Source organism: Indicator indicator, chromosome 4 (assembly GCF_027791375.1).
Source record: "Indicator indicator isolate 239-I01 chromosome 4, UM_Iind_1.1, whole genome shotgun sequence".
Lineage (NCBI taxonomy): Eukaryota > Metazoa > Chordata > Aves > Piciformes > Indicatoridae > Indicator > Indicator indicator.
In genome coordinates, this window is record NC_072013.1 from 8,171,334 (window position 1) to 8,193,482 (window position 22,149).

The following is a 22,149-nucleotide window of genomic DNA, read 5'->3' on the forward strand; positions in this document are numbered from 1 at the left end:
TTTACTGAAAAACTTTTTTCCTGTGAAAAAGCATAAAATGGGTGATTAGCACTTAAGGTTATGGGATTATTGTCCTTTATCATCTTGGTGAATATGAATGCTGGAAAAAGAAGTCTACTCTAGTTCATACTGTTGCTTGTGTTATTTCGATAAAAACACAGTTCCGTGATGTCATGGGGTGTGTGTTCCCTGCATAGTTTATTTTTTCATCCATTCAGTTGAGTTTTCTAAGGTACTCTATAATTAAAGAAATTACTGATTTTTCCTCGAACTGAGCGTGAAGAAGTGAGCATTTTCTCAGCGGCCTTTTTTTCAGATGTGATACAGGTACTACATTAATTAGTAGTGTATATACTTCTAAAAAGCCTTAGTTTGGTCTATGTTATTTAGGAGTAGAAAGACAGTAAGTTTGTTATTTTCAAAACTAGATTCTAAGTTTAATGTGGAAGATACTCAGGAACATACACTCATTACATTTAGGTGTGATGTGTTATTATTGAATATGAAAACAGGTAACAAGAGTATTCCACGGTTAACCATGAAGAATATCAATTTTGGTATTAGTAGTTTTTTTTAATGAAAATGTCCTTTTAACTTGATCAGGGTCGGAACTTGGCTGACCTGCGTCGGAGCCAGTCTCGAGGAACATTCACCATTAGCACCACTCTGCGGCTTGGGAAGCAGATTTTGGAATCTATTGAAAGCATTCATTCTGTGGGATTCCTGCACAGGGACATAAAACCGGTAAGCCTGCCCATTAAATCAAAACAGGCAAGTTTTGATGTGGTTTTTAGATGGTTGCATAAGTAAGAATAGGTTCTGTACTACATGTGAAAATGAAAAGGGATGGAAAATTGAATGTTTATTCATCAGATAAGGCAGATTTATTAACTATTAATTAATGTTGGATAGCAAGAACAGTAACTTCGGTCTTTGTCATCATTGCTTCCAGTTAGTTAGGCCTCCTTGCAATTTTCTGTACTTAAAACTTCAAACTTTTGTCTGTAGCATCATGAAAGCAAGAGGTTTTGCCATAAAGTATAATATAATGAGTTTGGCTAATGGCAATTAATATCTTTATATAATTAAGCTAAGAGAATAGATACTAACTGAAGGGTATGTTTATATGCTCTTCAATATCAGAGTTTTTTTTCTGTTTAATATATTAAAAACAAACAAGGAAAGAAAAGTCAGACTGTAAGAGAAAACCGTTTAATTGGGTTTTTTGTTCAATTCTGTTAAAACAAGTGTCAAAACATCATCCTGACAGCATCACACTATTATTCTTCTTATTTTTTTTCCTGTTTTTCTTTGAATTACTCCTGAAACCGCATCAGCTATTTTTAATATTGCTCTATATTAAAAATATCATTACAGCATTGAACTTCAAGAATTTCTAAATGAGAAGAAATGAGCAAATCTTTTGTCTTCTAGTTGATGCGAATATAAATGGCTATATCTGGCACAGACAGCTAAATTTCCTGTTAGCTGAATGATGTTTGTATAAAAACTCTGTTAGCAGTTTTTGTGCATTAGGGAATTTTCATTACTTCTTCCTTGCAACATTCTGTAAAACCTGTATTTTCTCTGATCCATCCCCAAGATTTCTAGTAATAGGGAAAGGACACAGAGGCATGAAATGGGTGAGGAGGAGTTAGTTGGAGCGCAAGATTTTAATGATGAAAACAATTCAAGTTATGAATGGGAAATAGCTGGCAGGATGGATTGGGGGCATCTTGTTATCCAGCTGTATCTTAGAGCCTACAGGCTCAAACAGGATGGAAACAGAATGCTGTTAGGGAATGAAAGAAAACAGAGTTTGTCTTGGTTATTTTCCTCCTGTGATGAATTAAGCAATGCTGAAATTCTGTTCCATTTAAAAATCATGGTGATCACCCTCATTTCAGTTCAACGTTTCAATTGGTTTCTGCCCTCGACCTTTGACACTGAAGCAGCTGTGAACCTCAGATTTATTTAGAGTGGTGCTGCTCTTTGACTTAATGGGCAAAGAAGAGTAGTTTTTCTAGAGTTAATTGTGTTAAGCTTCCAGCTTGCTCAGATGTGTAGTTTTGATTCCATTTCACAGAACCTGTTTTCAGCTTCATTAATTTTTTTTTTATATCACATAATCCATTTTAAGGGGATTTGATGGGGAAAGGCTTGAACCAATTCAGCTAGCATGTTCAAACATCATAAACTAGTGGTGCTGAATAATTTTTTTAAAGGGCTAACATGCAATGTTAATCCATAGAAGGAAATAAGAAAACTTAACTGAAGCTTTTCAGAATGACTTGCCTCCATAAGCCCCCATTGTTTGGCTGTTATGGGGTTTTTCTGTGGTTTGTTTTGTTAGCATTTTGTTTTGTTTTGATTTAACATGGTTATTCCTCCTCCTGTGAAAAGGAAAAGGCAAACTGTGCTCTTGTGTATTGTGCATGTATAATTTTGATGCATTTGTTTAGATGGACTTGTTTAGGCTCTCAGGTTAGAAGGTTTTTGAAATGTTTCGGTCAAAATGTGTGAGTAGGTGACATGATTGGAAAATCTTTGCCTAAATCTAATATATTCTAAGTTACAAAGTAAGATGACAATTTCTTTGGACTGTGTAGGCTGCTGGTCAGGTATGCTGAGTAGATGTTTCATTTTTCGTAATGTTTTTTGTTTTGTTTTTAAATGGGAGGTTAGTAGAACTGAAAATAGGGACGAGAGGATAGAGAAGTAGAATGTGGATTTTCTGTGCTTGTATAACTGCAATAATATGTTCACATATTGAAATGTATATGTGTGTATGTATCTATCTGTATTTGTTTTTCTTTCTAGTCTAACTTCGCAATGGGACGTTTTCCTAGCACCTGTAGGAAGTGTTTTATGCTGGATTTTGGCTTGGCACGGCAGTTTACCAACTCATGTGGGGATGTCAGACCAGTAAGACTTTTTCACAGTTGTCTATTTGATTAATTGAATGTGATAATATGTTGTCTTTTTTTTTTTTTTTTTTTTGAGAAGTGTGGGAGTTGCATTGAACTGGTAACTGATCTAAACTTGACAAACATCATCCGAGGTCGGAAATGCCATCTGATTTATCAATTGTGTTAAAAGATTGGCAGTCAGGAACGAATCAGGCTTCTAAGTTTTGGATTGAGGCAGAGGTGTGGTCCATGATATTTTTTGATAATATATCTTTTGATTTTGAAAATTAAGTGACAAACACTATACACCAGAGCTGAATTCCATGTGGTATTATATATTGCATTAATAAAATAAAATCTGTGTAGGAGAAAAAAAGTCGAACACTAAACTGACTGTATAATCTTCTGAAAGTCTGAATAATTAAAACAGTGATAGGACACTAATTATAATATATAACAAGATATAGTATGGTTTTTGAATTCCCTTGTGATGCAGTTTGAAGAAAATTGTACATAAAAGCACATCAATGAGGACATTGCAATTTCAAGTACAGTGGAGCCTCCCTAATTGACTGGCAGGCAGTCCTTTTGTTAATTTCAAAGTTTGAAAGTGAGGGAGCCAGTGCCAGGGTACATGATGTTTAAACGAATCCTGTTTTCTTTGTTAAACAAGTTTAGTTTACATTTTGATGGCAGTGCTGAATAATGTGCTAGTCAGTATTGTGTAGCATATTTGTTAATGTGATGCCATTTGAGTGGTGGAAACCATCTCTACAGGATTTCAATTTTATTTTGCCAAAGGAATTGGGAGAGTGGCAATTTTTTGTGTGCACGTTACGAGGTATTTGAATTAGTAAGGTAAATTAGCGAGGTTCTGCTGTACTCTATTCCTTCAGCCATAATGCTGGACACTGCAATGAAAGCAAAGAGCAGGGGAGACCAATAGAGTGGCTGCTGCTGTTGGAAAGGTGAGCTGAACATTTTTAAGTAGTTCTTAAATTTTCTTTTTTATTTCTCAGTGTTCTTGTCATGTTCTGTATGTTTGGCTGCTTATGTTTTTCTCACTGATCTGTGATTTTTGAAGAGAAAACAATTTCCAAGATTCTGTAATTTAGAACACACACACACACATATATATATACACATACCAGTATACCAGAATACTACCAGTGGTAGTATTCTTAGAAAAAAATAGGTGATAACAGCAGAAAAAAAATAGTATTTCTGATATTCTTTCTTTTGTAACAACTCAGCTCTTGCCTTTTGTTTTTCATTGCAGTGCCCTACAATGTAACTGAAGTAATTCTTCAATTTAATCTATTTAGAATTTTCTGTCAGTGTAATCTATGTGAGTAGAGTGGCAGGGAAAAAAAAAAGATAGTAGTTTTATTTGTACTTAATAGCCAGAAATGGCTCTTTTATAGATAGCAACCATGCTGTTGGCCTTGCTTACTTTTAAAATTTATTTAATATTTTCATTAAATGTGCTATGTGCTTCTCCTTAAGGCTATCCTTCTTCTAAACTTCATTAGATTTCTTCAGCAGATACTGCAAATAACCTGGAACAGTGTAAAAGCATGTTCTCCAAAAACCATAGTACTCTATTGGTAAGAACCCGTTCCTTAGTTAAGGTTGATTTTTATGATAAGCCTGGTTTTTTGTTTAACTGACTTCCACAGAAAGAATCTGGTGCCCTTCAGATTTTACATATCCCTGAATTCTTCAGTTCCCACCATGTGTTCTAAAAGAATCAGAAGGGAAGTTTTAGAAATCACAGTATCAGGTTTTAATCTTTTGGCAGCTTTGTATTTTCCCCAACATTAAGGAATTCCTGGTAGCCATAAATCTGTTTGTTCAACTCAGAAAAATATGGGAGGTGGTTGTATGGATAACCATTAAAAGCAGAAAAGTTTGACAGGGCTGTTTTTCCCTGCAGAAATCATTAGCCAGCACAACTGGCTTGCATATAGATTCCAGGAGGTGGAGATAAGAAAATCAAGTTAACTTTGGGACTGGTAGAGAAGGAGGGTTTGTGTACTTCTTTGCCAGAGTGCAACTTAGAGTGTCAGGGAAGTTGAAACTAAAAACGATTACAAAAATACGCTAAGATCACTTTTATAGAATAGATCATCTTGTTAACAAGGTCTTATTCACTGTATTGAAATTCAAACAAGAAGTTGAAGGAAGGTTCGTTTAGTGAGGAAGACTATTTTGTAGAATCAGGTTGAGAGGTAAAAAAGAAATGAAGAATTTACCAAACAACTAAGCTATCCAACATCAGATTCTAATTCCAGTACATTGTAGCAAGACAGATGGATGCACCGGAATGTCATACAACTTCATTGTGATAAGGTCTTCTTGTTTCAGATCTATTAGAAAAAGAGGAATTATAAAACCTGGGGATGCATGGTTTTATTCCAGTATTTGACTGAAATATGTGCTGATGGCTACTGATCTGTACAACGATCCATTAGAACCCTTCTGCATTTCTGTAAGCCTGTGCTTATTCTAGTTTGAGTCTTTTGTCTCACCTGTGTGGTTTCCTTTCTGCATCCACCTTCTCATACTGTGTCACTTTCAGTTAGACTAATTTCACTTCTCTTTGAAGTTTTCGTGCCCACTGGAATAGTACAATGCAACAAAGTGAAATTGTCTTTGCTCTCAGTTTCTTCTCTTTGCACTCCAATGAAACCTGAAAGCATTTTGAAAGAGTGAGAGAAAAGAAATTCAGGCTGTTGCAGCCCTGAGTTGAATTATGCCTCATAACAGATAAAGCATTTCAGGAATTTAGATGATGACTGATTCACACAGCTGTATTGAGTTTGTATGAAATTGAGTTTTTCAAAAGCTCAGGCAGAATCAGTTTTGGATGTCTAGTAGCATATTCCTTGGCATCATCATGGTACAGTCTCAAATCCCTCCTGGTCTGTCTCCATTCCACGGCACACTAGGTTCCCTACAAATTATTTTAAGGGTTAATAAAGCAAATACTGTGTTCAGCTGCATTCAAGAGAAGTTTGAAATGATTTGCTGAACTAAGAGCAAGCAGCTACAAACTCAGTCATCTAACATGAAGAATTTCAGCTTAAATTGGTGATACACAGAAAGTTTCAGAGGACTGAATGCAGGATCTTGTTTGGAAAATAGTGGCCAAAGTTTAGGTACAGATTTTACTACAGGCGCCATATATGGTATGTTGGCAGTGAAGTTCACAGGCAGCATTGCTGACTTTGGAGAAATATTGATGAAGTTTCAACAGTATTCCAATTAAAAATGTTTGTCCTTTAAAGTAGAAGTGAAGATTCAGTCAGGTTAAAGAACTTAAATATTTTTGTTACTATTGGAGTAATTACTTTTCTGTTTCACATTGTTATTACAGTAGTTACAAAACGTACCTGCTTTCATGATAGAAAATGGCAATGATGACACAGACACTTCCTTAGCGTGGACTTAGTTCTCCCTCATCGTTTCTATGGTGTATAGACCTGTTCTGAACAATAGTTCTTCATGTGCACTTACCTGTCTATAATACTCCAAATGACAGCCTGTGGAACTAATGTAATTGCAGGGTATTGATGAGGTATCATAGCCTATTTTTACAGTAGCATTGGATCTCTTTGTCTTCACTGCAGCTCTGTTTTCTCATCTTGCTACCAAGGTTTTCTATGTATAGGATTAAGTTAAAAGCATTAAAAGCAGCTCTATCTTCCATGATAAGTTAAGTAATTCTCTAGAGTAAATAGATATTAGTACAGCAAAAATTGCTTCCAGGTTTTTTGAGCACTGTAGAGAAACAAAGCCTGCATTTAAGTGCTGCTTATTTCAATTCAGTTTGAGTGTAATCTCTCTTTTCTCCTTTGTGATTTCTCCTTGTGATCAGGGAGAACTGATTCATTGAATTCTCATTTAATTGTTGTTTATTGCTAGAGAGAAGTTTTAAGATGATTAACTAGAATAAGAATGTATTTTAATTTATTATTTACTGTGAAATAAGGCTTATCTCACTGTTCTATTTCTTCTGCTATTGTTTATGGCAAGTAGAGTTTATTTCAAAGTTACGAACCAATAAAACTATTCACAGAATCATAGAATGGTAGGAGTTGGAGGGGACCTCTGGAGATCACCTAGTCCAACTTCCCTGCTAAAGCCATTTCAGATGAAGCAATTTCATAGGATCGCTTCCAGGTGGGTTTTGAAGGTCTCCAAAAAAGGAAAACTCCACAGCCTCACTGGGCAGCCTGTTCCTGTGCTCTGACGCCCTCAGAGAAGTGTTTTTTCTAAAGGTTCAGTCCATCCTGAAATGAATAGTGGCTCATATATTAGTAAGTTGAAATTACTGTGTTCGTTAAAATATCTGTATTAATTAATGTTGTTTAGGTCTGTACTATGATCAAGCCTGCAAAGAAAATTGTTTAAGCAGATTAGTTTACAACTGAAAGGAAATGTTTAGCTTGTCTTTGTGAGAGATCTTAGCCTCCAGAATTTTGAAAATTCTCTAATTATGCCATCAGAACAAATTTATAGCTTTTTCCACACCCACGTGATAACAGCATTCCGTCTAATGACATCTTATTTTCCTGTGTTTTTTCTTCTCAACACTACTGGCTTAGGTTTTATGATTCCTGTCAGCTTTCTCTCCTTTTCGCATTTTTTCTCCAATTTCCATCAATAGAGATCGTAAACCTACATCCATTTAGTTTCAGCCTCTTTATCTTTGATAACAGTCTGCCTTTATCTGACTTTCCTGAGGCTCCCATTTCTTTCTCAATTCTCTATTGAGCTTATCCCTCTCTAGTTTTATGTTCCCACCTTTTCACCTTTATCTTCATGTAGTCTTTCATAAACACTTCTTTTTTTTTTTTTTAATCTCTACGCACATGATTCACATTCACGATTAATTCATGGTTTTAAACTAGAGAAGGGTAGATTTAGATTGGACATTAGGAAGAAGCTGTTTAGTATGAGGATGGTGGAACCCTGGAACAGGTTGCCCAGGGAGGTGGTGGAGGCCTGGGCCATGGAAACATTCATGGTCAGGCTTGATGGGGCTCTGAGCAACCTGATCTAGTTAGGGATGTCCTTGCTTACTGCAGGGAGGTTGGACTAGATGACGTTTAAAGGTCCTTTCCAACCCAGTGCATTCTATAATTCTTTGACGTCCCTGTTATGATACTGTTCAAATTAAGAGAGTATCATCTGTCTCTAGTATCTTTGTGAATATCTTATGATGAACTCAAACTGGAGGGTGCTCTTGGTGTCCTTTCTCCTGTGACAGCCACTCGGTGCCGCTTCTGTTCCTAATCACTGCAGGTGGAATCATCTCTCTCTCACCAAGGCTTACTGGCAGTTTTGACTTGGTACGTCCTTACACCTACTCCGTGTGGTTTCTGTATACATGTATGGATGGATTGTTTTGGGAGGGTTTTTGTTTATCTCTTTTTCATTCACAAACCCAGAGTTCATTCAGGGTGCTACTGCAGATAGAATTCATGTGATTTGTTTGATTGCCCTTCCAAATTGCATCAAACAAGCTACTTATTTTCATTGGTAAGGGGCTTAAAGATCTCTGCTCACACATCCTGCTCTCTTTCATTCACAGTAAACAGAAACACAGTAAACAGTAAAGGTGGTGACCTGCCTCCATTACCAGGTTTGGATATTTAATGCAAGGGACACTGTTACTTATTTCAGACTGTTCCTTGTGTTGAAAGGAAGATTTCTGCCAAATTCTCACTGTTTTCTTTTAAATCTCTGTTTGCAAACAAAACTGGAAAATCACCTTTTTATTCTTTCTTTCTTTATTTTTTTGGTAGGAGTTGAAAATAATCTTTGTTTGACCCTTAAACCTTCTAATACAGTCTCTTATGACTCTAATTATTATTCAAGGTTTAAGTGGAAGGTGTGCTTAACAGCAAAAAGCAGAATTTGGTACCAGTCTATACAGACCTACACAAAGGTGGAGATAATACTGCATATGGAAAATATTATTTTCTAATACAAGAAACCATTCATGAATGATAGGAAGTCTTATTTATGCATGTGCTGTGTACATATTGCTGGCTTCTTAGTTGGAATTGCTGAAAGCAGTAGTTTCAAGACTGCATTTTCACTTTGGTTACTAATAGCTTCTTATAGACCGGTTTGGAGGGAGGATTTTTTGTTGTAGTTTGTTATTTTATCCCTGAGAAGTTACGGTGTGTCCTTAGACTTCTCACCTTAAAGAATGGTCAAGGCAGAGAGCTTAGAATGAGAAAGCTTTTCTTGAAGATCATCCCAACTAATTCCATGAAGGCTTCAAGCCATACTTCTGTATTAAAAGATCCCCCAGAGTTTTGCTGTCATGCTTGTCAGATCCTAAGATATCTCAGTGCCATTTCCAGAGATGTTCATCTTTGTACTACCCATCTTAATGTCAGACTCCCTGGTGATTTAGCAGCATTAAAACCAGGCTACTAGGGAGTCCATCCAGCTGTAGCTGCTCATATATAAACACTGTTTTGAAAAAATGCAGGTTTAATATAAAGAGCTTCTCAGAAAGTAATATTTAGAGAGCAGAAAGTGGAGTCCCAAGTGAGCAATTCGGTTGTTCAGCACTTGCAGTGCTTATGGTATTTTTCATTGCATTTTGGAGTGTCACATGTGGATTGCCTGTTCATGGAATTGAGGAGCAAGCAGTTTTCAGCCCATTTCACTTTTTTTTTTTTTTTCCCCCAGTGGGATTTGCAATACCATGATTTTTCACCCTTGGATTACATTATCTAAAATGACCTTCATCTGGTTTGCAGCAGCCAGGTGACAGTATGACTGATTTCGAAAGTGAAAAAATAAGACTTGAAGGAGTTATATTGTAGCTTATACTCCAAGAATATGATGGAATATTAAGAAATTGCTTCTGTAGGTATTAATGTCTTGTTTATTGCCACATTTTTGTACCCATCAAACCCTCTTTTTCAAGAAAAGTGCAGAACAGTCACAAAGCTTAAGCTTTTGAAGTCAGCAGGCAGCAGCTTCCGTATGAACTGCTGCTAGTGTGCACTGATAATTCCCAGTGGGATTTGCAGTAGCCTGATTTTTCACCCTTGGATTACATAACTGAAGGTCACAAATAGTTCACATAAAATATTTGTTTCTCTTCTCAATTATCAGGTAGGTTTTCCTTATTTATCAACTAGTGATGTGTTGAGTCATGCATTCCATGTGACCTAAGCTTTCAATACAAAGGATGTCATGGAGTTAGAGCAGAGGAGTTCCACCAGGTTTTAAAATTGAGAATAGATTGTTACAAACAGAGAATCATATGCATTTTGTTTTAAAAACTAGTGTCAAATTTTCTTCCTTGCTCTAACTGGTTTCCCTTGTGCTTTCATCATTGCTATTTTTTGCTGTTTTACGTGTGTCTTTTCCTACACTGCAGCCTTTTATAGCCTCTCTGCAGAACTCTTCAATTTCTTCCTCCAACAGTATCAGAACCCTCTTTCAGAAATCAGTGCAACAATACATCTTCATTTTATTTCCCAAATATTTTAGTTGTAACTGTTTTTATTCCCTTTTCCTACAAAGCAAATGCAGAGTTTCTAAGTCTTATTTTTTACATGTTGATTGTTTGGGTAGCAATCTGTAGTAAAGCTGGAAAAAAAGGATGGAACGGATGCTGTGACAAGTATTAGAGAATTACAAGTATTTTCTGGTATTCTATAACCATTGTCTGAATGGTGACTTTAAATTCAGTATTTTCCTTATAGGAAAATGTCACCTATCTTTACAAAAAGGAGTAAGAGTTCATTTCAAAAAATTATGGGAGGAAGTGTTTTGAGATACGATTTTATGTAATGAAGATATTTGTGTTCAAGCTTTATTAGTCTGCCTCGGTATCTGAACATACTGCCAAATGAAATACCTTCATTGCTCATCTTCAGGTCACAGAATTTTTAGATTCTCTTGGGTTTTTTTTCAGTCAGCAGGCACAGTTTCCCACTTGTTACAGGTATTAGCCTTAAAATGATCTGTTGTAGTTGCAGTTTTCTTACAATTTTGCTGTAGTGATCTACTTCAACTGGTAAATCTTCAAAATGGAAAGAAAAATAGATTAACATAAAAATATAAAGCAAAAATGCCCCCACCAGTTTAGCAAACTTTCATGCTACAAATAGTTCTCTCTCAGAAGCATGGCTGTAAGATAAAATATCTTTTAATTGCTGATTTTGAAATTGATTCGTTGTCCTGTCTTGCAGCTGTCTGGGTGACCGTATTTGTAAGGAGCTGACTTCAGAGAGGGATATGGCCCTTGTATCTCAGTGTAAGATATTTGTAAAATGTATGAACATGATGAAGAGAGTAGTGAAGGCAGTTCATTAAGTTGTATGGATCTGACATTATTATCTGGTTAGAACTTAGAAGTCAGAACAAGCATTTTTTTGCAGCTTGTAAGATTCTGAAGGATGTAAGAAAGAAAGTAATGACAAATGAGTATCGTACAGTTGCTTGGAAGGGTGTTGAATAATTCACATTTATTTGAAAACAAGAGCTTATGTAATGTTATTTTATATTTTTCATTTAAATCATTTAACTTTGTTTTATTAGCTGAAGAACTTGAAGTCAGACTTAAATATATAATGAAAAAAACTTCAAATATTTCAGGGGAGATCTTAAATACAAATGCCAATGCCATATGCTAGATGTAGGTAGCATTCTCTACCTCAGAGTACAAATGAAATTCTGTCACTTTCTTATGTATGGTATATTCACTTAAAGAATAATAGGAAAACTCTTGCAGATACGATTTTTGGAAATGTATTCACTCTGTTAACATAGTTTACTAATTACAGAGGGTAATTTTTTTTTCTTGTCCATGGAAGCATGTGCATTCAAGATGTATAGTGCTATTTTACTAGAACAAAGTTGTTCTGAACATCCAAAAGCAGTCCATAAAAAGTAAAAAAAGCGTCTCTAGCATAACCTGTTTTAAACTGTGAGATACTTCTATAAACAAATAACACATGAACAAATTTTTTTGCAACTGTGCTGCTGTTTTCAGTGACCTGAAGCTTAACTCGTTGTCCACTTTATTTTTGTTTGCTTGGCAAATATTTTTTGACCGCATAAACTTTTGGGAAACCTCAAACAAAAATATGTATGTCATTGGGAATAGGATGAAGAATATGGAAATTCAGGCAGTAGTGTGTATGCATAAACTTCAGAAAGTAAATTTTACATGTTGGGCATAGTACTAGAATGCAGGTGTTTGGGATAGGTGTAAAATTAAATTCTAGAATGGAAGTTGATAAAGCAGCAGGAGGAACCTTGTCTAGTGATGAAAAGCTTGAAAGAGAGAAAAGTGTGGGAAGGAGAACAAAAACTATTATGGGTGATGTCGACTGTTGAAAGAATAAAGGAGCAGGGGAATAAATTGTTGGAGAGAGGAAACCAATAACTGAATTAATGGTGTAGATAAGAATTGATTACTTAGGGTAATCAGAGTTCAGTTGTGGGAAGACTCTAATGATCAGGCAAATACATTTAACAGGATACAAATTTCATGTATTTATCAGATCAGTAGTCTTTGAGTGTTATCAAAGTGTTATTTTATCTACCATTTAATTTCCCATTGTTTAGTGATAGCTGAATTAAGTACTACTAGCATTTGTTTTTTCTTAAGACAAAGAATAAATCATTAACTTCATACAGCCTTCAGTTTACATGTCTCTATTCACCTGGTGATAATGAAAGTGAAGGTGTCAGCTGTGGTACAGAAATAGAAAACCTTGAGGGACAAAATGCTAAGGACATTTGCATTCTTAACATTATCAGCTAGCTCTTGGGCAGTTGTCATCACTCCTGTTTTGATCACTTCAAAAACTTAACCACTGTTCTTTGAGGTACTATTGCATGTAATACAAAGAAAGCAAAATAAAAGAAAAAAGAAGCCACTTTGCTTGTTTGCAAATTAGTCTTTCTTGTTAAACAGATTAACCTTTAAAAATTAATTTGAGATCATAATTCTTTAAAAATACATAAATTTATGCCTCATGTATTGTCAGAGGCCTGGGAGATTTTGTCTGCAGTTTGCTTGTTTGCTTTTGAATTGGTTTTTTTTTTTTTTTAATTTGTGTGGACTTCAAATAACTGAATTGTACTTATTTTACAAAGAAAGTAGTGTAATGTAGGCAAACAGCTGACAAAGCTGTGGAAAAATACAACTGCAAAACTATCCATAAGAAGGTGATACTCAGATAAAACCTTTTACCCTAAAACATCTGTCTTTTTCTAGTCAGTGTACAGGTCTCACTGACTGGCAGCCTAGAGAATCATGCAAATTAGCAGCTAGTCCCTTGAGTCTGGTGATTTGGACTCAGCAAAGATGAATAAAGGAGAAAATTCCTTTTTTTTTTTTCCAGTTTGGTGCTCTGTTTGGAACATGAGCTTCCTTTTTGGGAGTATTCTAGTTAGTGAATTAAAAGATATTTTGAGGAGACTTCATTTTGTCTGTGGAAATGCTGTATTTTTGATAAAAAAGGCTTTTTGGGTCAAGGCAAGAGTTACCTTAAGACTGCTTTCCCTGCTCTTCCCACCCTTCTCCTTCCCATCTCAGTGACTAGTTTTTTGGGTTGTTCTTCAGCTGTTATTTAAACAAAATGAAAACCTTCTACAGAATTCCCACCCTCATAGGTTTGTTTATCATGACCTTAATTTCAAGTGTCAAAACTTTCATGTATTTATTGGAACTAAGTAAAAAATGAAAATTACATTATTTAAACATACATTAAGGAGGTTTATGATATTTTAGATCCAATTTGCTGGATTTTTTTTGTTTGTTTTTGTTTGTTGTTTTGTTTTGTTTTGTCTTGGTTTTGGTTTTGTTTTGGTTTTGTTTTTGATATGTGGAAATTTTAAATCTTACACTTACCAAGCTGGGAATTCCTGGTTTTTAGATCACCACGAAATGTTGCACTGTTTTTTTCTGATCGTTTTTTGCACTAAAGGAGTCACAAAACTCTTACTTTAAACATTAAAAATAGTATTGAAATCCAGAGGACAGAAGAGTATCCTCCAAAATTTTATGAGGAGTTCCTCATTCTCTTTGTTGGTGACCTGGCAGTAACAAAATTGTCTCTCGTCTCCTGCTAAAATGTAAGATGCACCAGCTGCTGCACAGTCTGACTGTTAGAAAAATGCAGTGAAAGCAATTGTGAATGCAAATGCTTAGATCTTTTATTATCTAGGGAAGCAGTGACAAACCTTTTCACATCAAATACTGTACATGTTATTTTATTCAGGTGTTTATGTACCAGATCAGTGAAATGTTGCTTGCCTTTCCTCAGTGCCCTCAGGTTCTGAGGATTTTCCAGCAAATGAATTTTTATCTTCAAGATTCACTTTAGGATGACAGATGGTGTCCTGGAAATACACTTGAAGAAACTGAATTATTTAAAGAAAAAGAAATTAAACAACAAAACCCCCAAAATAAACCCATAAAAAAACCCAACAAAAAATGCTGCGCAGAGTGTTGCAAGGAGATGTGTTGGTAAATATCAAACCAGAGTATTAAATACTCTGAAAGCTTTTGAAGTCTGTTGCACCTCAGTTAAATATTGATATAGTTGGTAGAAATTTCTTGCATATTTATTCTTTTGTTTTGGTTTTCACTTTATGAAAATTTGGGAATGATTATGCATTTGAATTGCATGGGTTTTTTTTAATATTCTGGATTATCTTGATTGCTGAGGTGGACTAGAGAGTACTTCCATCTTACTGTGTTTTACCTCCTGTCCTCTTGACCAAAGAATTGCAGACTGTTCTTTTCTGTGTTTGGAAGAAAACATAGTTTTTATGGTACTGAAAGAGTGGAAGTAAATTTATTAAATGTTTTAATGATGTGCAAAAAGATGGGATAATGGTAAAGCTACGGTGGTGATGGTAGGAAAGAAAGATGACTGTGAATCTTTTTGAGTAAATGCTGTTATAGCTCAATCTGCAAACACTGATATTGCTTTTACAAAAGAGTGTCGGAAGTGGTCCACAAATAGTACTGAGTAAAACTGGAGCACTTTTCTTTATTTCGTCCAGTGCCACTGATTATTTAGAATTTGTATCAGCAACTAACTCCTGCATAATACCTTGACTGTATGCATTTACTATAAATAAGATGTTATATACTGGAAGTTGATCCAGAATTGTTACTGAACATTGCATGTGCATTAAACTGAGACCCCCTATTAAATTTAAATTACTGGCAGCACTTCAGTCACCTCCAGAAAATTGTGAAATATATCAGGTTTTGGTTTTATTTAACAATCAGGAAGTTCCTTGATAACATTCTCTGCTTTGAGTAACACAGATTAAAGCAAAATGCAGGGACAACTAGAACACATGTTATGAGAACAATATTAAACAGTGGATTCTATGAGAGCATAACCAAATAGTAAAAAAAAAAAAAAATTCCAAGGAGCTGTTTGAATTCACAGTGCTCCATATTAAACAGAATAAATAATTGGCTAAAATATGTTAACTGGACTAACAAGACCTCTCTTCGAAATTGTTGAAAGCCAGATGCTGTGGGGTAATGGTCCATGTCATTATGTTAAATGTGCTGTTGGGAGGTAGTTTCATCCTGTTGAGAAGCATTTTGTTGCTGTCATTTACCTTATGCTATCATTTCTCAGTAATACTCTCTCTCAGTTCCTAACAGTACTTTATACATGGCTATGATAAGTTGAGGTTTATGTGCTTGCTCCTAAACAACTAAAATCATATTTATTTTTTCCTCTTCTGATCTTCCTCGGCTGTATAATGCCTGTCTCATATTTAACATGTGTTGTCACTTGAAATTGCAATACAGTTTTTGAGCTTTTCTTAACTTCATTTTTACCTTCAAGTTGCCACTAACTCTTATTATGTTACCACTGAAGCTTACACAAAATTCTCTAAAATTTATCCACATACCTTCTCTCTTCTTTTTATCCTCCTTTTTAAATTGTCACTCTTGTGTGAGTAGTGCTTACTGGAGTCATGTCTGGCTTATAACTGCACTGCTGTGTAGTTAGGGTGGTGTTATCTGGGCCACACGTGGTGAATGTGACAGAGAAGTATTTCTGAATTGTAGGTGCTCTACATGAAATGTTCCAGCGTGGAATTTGAACCTTAGGTTAATCCTGGTTTATCCTTCCCTTTTATTCTTTTGGTAATCTGTTTCTGAAAATCACAAGAACTTGAACAGCTCAGTGTGCATTCTCAAGCTTAGCCTGGAGGCACCCTGTGACACCGAGCAAGGGCTCTGTTCAGGCAGGGCACAAGAGGCACTTCCATGGTCCCACAGGGTGAATCTGCTCATGCTCTGTGAAGGGTTCTCTTCATTACCGCTGTACCAGACTTAGGACACCATTACCCTCTCCTCCTTACTGTCAAAGAAAGATTCGAATTATGGGAAGGACGATAGAGAAAGCATATCTGTGTAACAGTTCTCTGAGGATTTTACACATTGATATACTTTAAAGTAGAACTTTGGTAAGGTGTCTCTTTGAGTGAACACACCATTATCTTGCAGCATAATTTTTTTGGAGCAGGGAAGTGACAAGTCACTTCTCAGCGTTGGCATGAGAGCTGTCCGTTGTGTACTGGACGCTTCAGTTCTAGTGGTTACAAAGCAAAGACCTATGCATGGTAAAACATGGTGTGAGAAGTTCTCAGGATGAAGTGTCTTTAACTAGACAGTCCATTATGACGTAAAAGAATAAAGGAAGGAGCAATAGAGAAACATGTGATATAATTCAGCTGCCAAACAGAATGCAGTAAGCTCCTGAAAAGGGAGGTGGAAAGTATTTACTCTGTGTTCTTTTTTTATAAAATAGGTATTTGTATAAATAAATAATGAATCAAAAGTAGCAATGACTCTCTGTTCCTGTCACAGCTTACTTCTGTCTTTCCATGTCTATAAAATTAATTCGTGTACATGTTTCTACTGTAGAACAACAACAGCAACAACAGCAAAAGTCTAAAGATCAAGTATTTTAAAACTATGCTTTCAGCTTTTTTTTTTCTTCTCCCTAAATCTGCATCAGTCAGACTATATTGCACATATTTTTGGAAACAGATGTGGCTTGCAAGATTGCCTTCAAAATTCTGAGCTAAGCATTTGCTGGTTGATAGCTTTTTAAAAAATGAGCTGCTTTAAAGAAAACAAAATCTTTGTTTCAGTAAATAGAGTTGTGTTGAAGAATCTAAGATGAATTATTACAGCTTTTTATTTTCTCTATAAATCTCAGTTCTGTTGCCAAGGAATTATGATATAATACCAAAGGCATTCAATACAAGATGTAAACATATAGGTTATTTGAGAATGAGGCTATACCATCATTCTTTCCCTCATGTCATCTAAGTCAACAAAGACTGGAGCCTAATTCATCCTCCTTCCCCCCACCCTTAAACTTTTATGTCAAAATGTCCTACATGGAAATCTCTACTTGCTGGAGAGACTAAGCCAAGCACCTTTTGTTTTGTTTGTTTTCTAAGCAGAAGTCTGTGTGAGAATTACGGCATGGGTCATTTCCAGGCACTATTTCTGAGTTAGTGGTATAGTGAAAGACAAGAGAGAGAGTTTGCACAGGTTTGTGTAACCATTATTTATGAATAAAGAGATTTTAAAAAATTCTTACACTAGAAAAGTTTTGGAAGTACTATATAACTGTGGTATACCTAACAGTGATATAATCTGTGATGTAATAGTGATAGGCAGCTATAAACATACAGCTTTGTTATACCTGCTGGTGTAACACTATTTATTTGTTTGCCTGCTATAACTTGCTTCAGGGACATAGAACAAAATTATGTAAAGCACAGTCTTATAATGTATCTATGTAGCATTGTTAGCATCATGTGAACATGATCCTAATATTGACAAAGAAGAGCTGAAGGAAATCAGTGTTCTAGAGACAGACAACTGGTGTCTGGTATGTGATACTGCAAAGCAAGTAGCGAGTTAATATAAAAAGATAAAAAAAACCCCAGCATTATGACTTAGACTTAGAAAGTAGCACAAGTAAGAATAATAGATAAATTAATTTCATGTGGTGTGATACTATTTGGTAACATCTCTATGGAGTAGTCTTGCAGTAATTAAATGAAATTAAAAACTTGAGAAAATGATGTATGGTTATTTCTTTGCGAAGAAGAATCTCTGTGAGCTGGTGTTTGGGATGAAAAATAAGAACACGCAATCTGTTAATATCCTGCCAGATTGAACAAACATGTTGATAAATAGTTGAGACGTGAAAAATACTTAATTCTCATAGTGCAATACTTTGTGATTGTTTGGGTTATATTGTTGGCATTTTCCTGCTCCTTTCCTGTGGTGTGCAGAACACTGATACCATATCCAAACATTATTGAACAATTTTAGTTAGAAAGTCCTGTGTGCTGTATAGCTGTTCCATATTCTGATACAGCAGTTCCTTTACTTTGTGTAGAACTGATAGAAGCCCAGGGGAATGGGCTGTAACAGTCCGTCTTAAAAAAAATGAGAAATGATGTTTCCACTGAGATTCAATATCATCTTTGAAAAAAAAAAAATCCATTTGTTCTATGAATGTTAAAACTTGCTGATTTCCTATGGTTTTCTGTACTGCTTCTTTTATGCCCTCCAAATTTCTTAGTATTTTGAGCTTTATACTACACTTTTCTGACCAGTATGTAATTTGCAGTTTTGGGACTGGAGATGTGCCTACTTGCCATCTAAATTACATGCTGATTGACCAACTGATTAGTGTCTGTTAAGATTGATTTGAGCCATTTTAATTGAATTTTAGCTGTCTGCCTCTCTGTCAAGGTGCTAATTTGGGTTCTGTCTCTAATCACCAATTTCCATTAAACTTGCAGGAACTGGAAGCTTCTGAGAGCTGTCCTGTTAGTTTAATATACAGATTATTTGGTCTGGTAAAATTTTATTTCCATGTGAAAATGGAAGCAAACTGAAATCAAAACAGAAATTATCTGCTAATTCTTTCTGAGCTATGGACTAAATGCTGAGTTATGAAAATTTATTTTGAATAGTTAGAAGAATTAAAAGATAAAGAGGAAAATGTGGGTTTTGATGTACCTTGGCTTGCTTGAGACCTTTTGCTTATTCTTAGTTGAAAGTAAGTTTGCTGCTGAAATAAGTACTAATGGATTGATGTAGCTCTATGGTATATTCATTATAAGTACTAAATATGATATGTATAAAACAATTAAAAATGAAGGCCTTAGTTCTCCACTCTGCTAAGAGCACAAGACTTTCCATAATGCAGTGTAACCATAAAATGTTTACTTAGGGAGATAAGTAAAACAATACTCTGCTGTCTGGGGATATTGTCTGCCAGAGCATTAGCTGGTTTGTGTAGGTAGTCGGCTTCTTACAGTAATTTCTGTCATAGCTCCTGCTATAGGAGAAAGAAGAAAGATTGCACAGGGCAAAGCAAAAATATAAATGGCAGATTTATCCTACGTAATTTTTTTTCAGTGCATTAAATTCAGGTTTGTGACAGACAGTTAGTAGATTGTTACCACTTCCAGACTTTTTGTCTGCTCATGAATCAGCTTTGGAATGATTGCCATTTTCAGCTCGTGTGTCACATCAGTGAAGTAAGAACACCAGGTTGAAAACTGAGTATCTTAGTAGTGGTTCAATTGCTGCCTTGGAGATGGTGATGCTCTTTATAGCACAGGCTCTATAGCTCTATACTCCCTCTATAGCACAGGCAGTTGGAGTTAAATTTTCGTTTGTCACCACGTCTTTGTTAACACCCTCAATAGCAAAATCTGATTGTACTGTTAGATGTTAACTCTGCTTGTTACCCAGCTTCTGCTGGAACTAGGTAGTGTGGGATCACGCAGCTGCAATCAATTTTTGGAAATCACAGCTTTTGTTTAGGTAGATCTGAGTCCAAACAATGCATCATACTGACAGTTGCGGGAGGTGGGTCGATAACAAGTTCTAAGTGCAAGTACTTGGGGTTTAATGTCTGATGTGGTTTCTGTAGAGAGCTAAAAGTGTTGGTTTGAGTAGCTGCCCGTACATGAAAACTGATTGAGATGTATAACGTCTTGTAATGGCAACTGTATTTCATCTGCTCGCTCTTTCCTTGCATACATGATCCCTGAATTTTTCATTTACTTTGAACTGGAGCTAACACATGCAAGGCATTGAATTAGATTGCTAAGGGGCATCAGAATGTGCATTGTTGAAGCCATTTGTTACAAAAATAGGTTCCAAAGAACTGGAACTGAGTACAGTTCCAATCTCAGAAATAATATTCCTGGTGGGTAAAAGAGGTAGAAAATTGACTTTATATAAAGGAAAAGATCAGAAAGGAGGATTCTACCTCTAACAAATGGAGATAGAGTGATGGAGGTGGCTACTTCTCTGCCCACACCCCTATGCACTTGAGAACTTGGCTTTGGAGGCAGCACCAGGAAGGTGGGGTTCACTGTTTGTGTTGGTTCCTCAATCCAGAACTTAAAAAAACTTAAGAATTATGAGTCATTCCCTGACTAATAGAAGGAATGATGGTGTGTGTTGGATATAATGTGAAGAATAATTACTGGGGTTTTTTTTTCATGTTTATTGTCTAGTTTCCATGACTGCAGTAAAAAGCTAATGTTTTGCTTTGCATAACATTTCCAGTGTTGTTCAGAGCAGTAAACTGAGAGACAAAACTAGGGAGTGAGATTTGCCTCTTCCACAGCCCCTCCAAAGAAATAACAGTTGTAGACAGGTTTGCAAGCATAGTGTGTCTAAGGAATTGGCAAACCTGTTGTGCTTAGAGGAAATAGTTCACTTTTTTAGGAACTCCTAATTTCCTGCATGTAGTTTATCTAAGATATTGTCCTGTGTTCCCATGCACCAAGAAAACTGTTGGTGCATGAAAAAATACCTTTTATGCATAGAAAATTTCTTCATAGTCGTTGGCTCTGTTTCATATGCATGTATCTTCAAATCTGAGACAGCTCTGGCTTCCAGATCAGTGCTTCAGCTAATTCTGTTAGGAAAAACTGTTTAAAACTGATGCAAACAAGTTAGAGTTTTGTAGAAGACTAGCAATCTGTTTTGTGTCAAATAAAAGTATGGAAGAACTCTGGCCTTCTTAGAAATTATATCCCTTATTCTAATAAACAGTGCCATCTGTGTGGCCATTGCTGCTAATGTAGTATCAGATTTAAGGCAAAATTTTGTAGGATTTTTTTTTTCCTGCAGGTCAGAATCTAAGAAGTCTGACCTAATTTCTTGGGTTTCCTGTGCCAATTTGAGAGTTGTCTATTGCAAAAGCTTTCTTACTCATATCTGAAGGAAAAACATGGCAATGATAGTTGCCAAAAATAAATTGGGTGAATACAAGATAAATAAAGCTGTTAAATGTGGAAGAGCTGAAGAATGGAGCCCACTGCTGAGTGGACTGTTGGTGGGTCCCTTCAACCGAGATAGCACCTGGGCATGTCTATGGCCCCCACTAAATTTAAGTACAAAGACAGGAGAACGTTGATTATGGTATTTGCCATGGAAAGGAATGTAGATGTGATCCATTTTAATCAAGGATGTCAATGGAATTCACAGTTGTATGGAAATATAGGACATGTTATCTCTTTAGTACAAATGGTCTTTACATCTATGGGCTCCATAAAATGCTGTAGATTCTCTTGCTGTCTTAACAGTCACCTGTGATGACTGAAAAAGAATGCACCTATGAAGATTTTTTTTTTTTCTCAACAGGGAAATCTACTTTGCTTTAATGAAGCTCAGTTGCTGTGGTAGCAGGTTTCTTAGGGAAGGCATCTGGAAGACTATACTATAAACTATGTTTCTGCAGAGTGCTTTAGGATTTTTTTTGTTATCCAGTTTGTGGCAGATGAGCTCAGGAAAAAAAAATGGAGGTGTCTGAAAACAAATTAGCATTATTATAATAGCAGAGAGGAATTTTATTTGAAAAATTGTGGTGAGTCATTCAGGAAGCTGCTATTATTGCCAGTAGTATTTCTCTTTTGCTACATGAGCCATTGTGAGATGCATAAAGAGCTCTGAAACAATTTCAGAAGTTTTCTGACTGCTCGGAAGTCTATAAATGGACAAACCTGATGTGTAGATAGTAGAGCCTTCATTCATGTAGTTAGTGTCATGATAGCCTTTCTGGTTAAGCAACTGTAATGTTTTGTGCTAGTTAGAAATTAAAGTTGCTACTCAAGGAATAAAAGCCTCATTTCGCTGTTGCTTTCGTAT

The 22,149-nt window shown here is 35.8% G+C and overlaps 1 protein-coding gene across 1 annotated transcript in view; it reads left to right on the forward strand.

The window, feature by feature from the left end:
* Positions 1-22,149, forward strand: part of TTBK2 (tau tubulin kinase 2) — a 62,132-nt gene that overhangs the window by 12,408 nt on the left and 27,575 nt on the right. The window contains exons 4-5 of the mRNA XM_054400331.1: positions 604-744; positions 2,821-2,925. Coding sequence (XP_054256306.1) covers positions 604-744; positions 2,821-2,925 — 246 coding nt within the window. The remainder of the gene's footprint in view (positions 1-603; positions 745-2,820; positions 2,926-22,149) is intronic.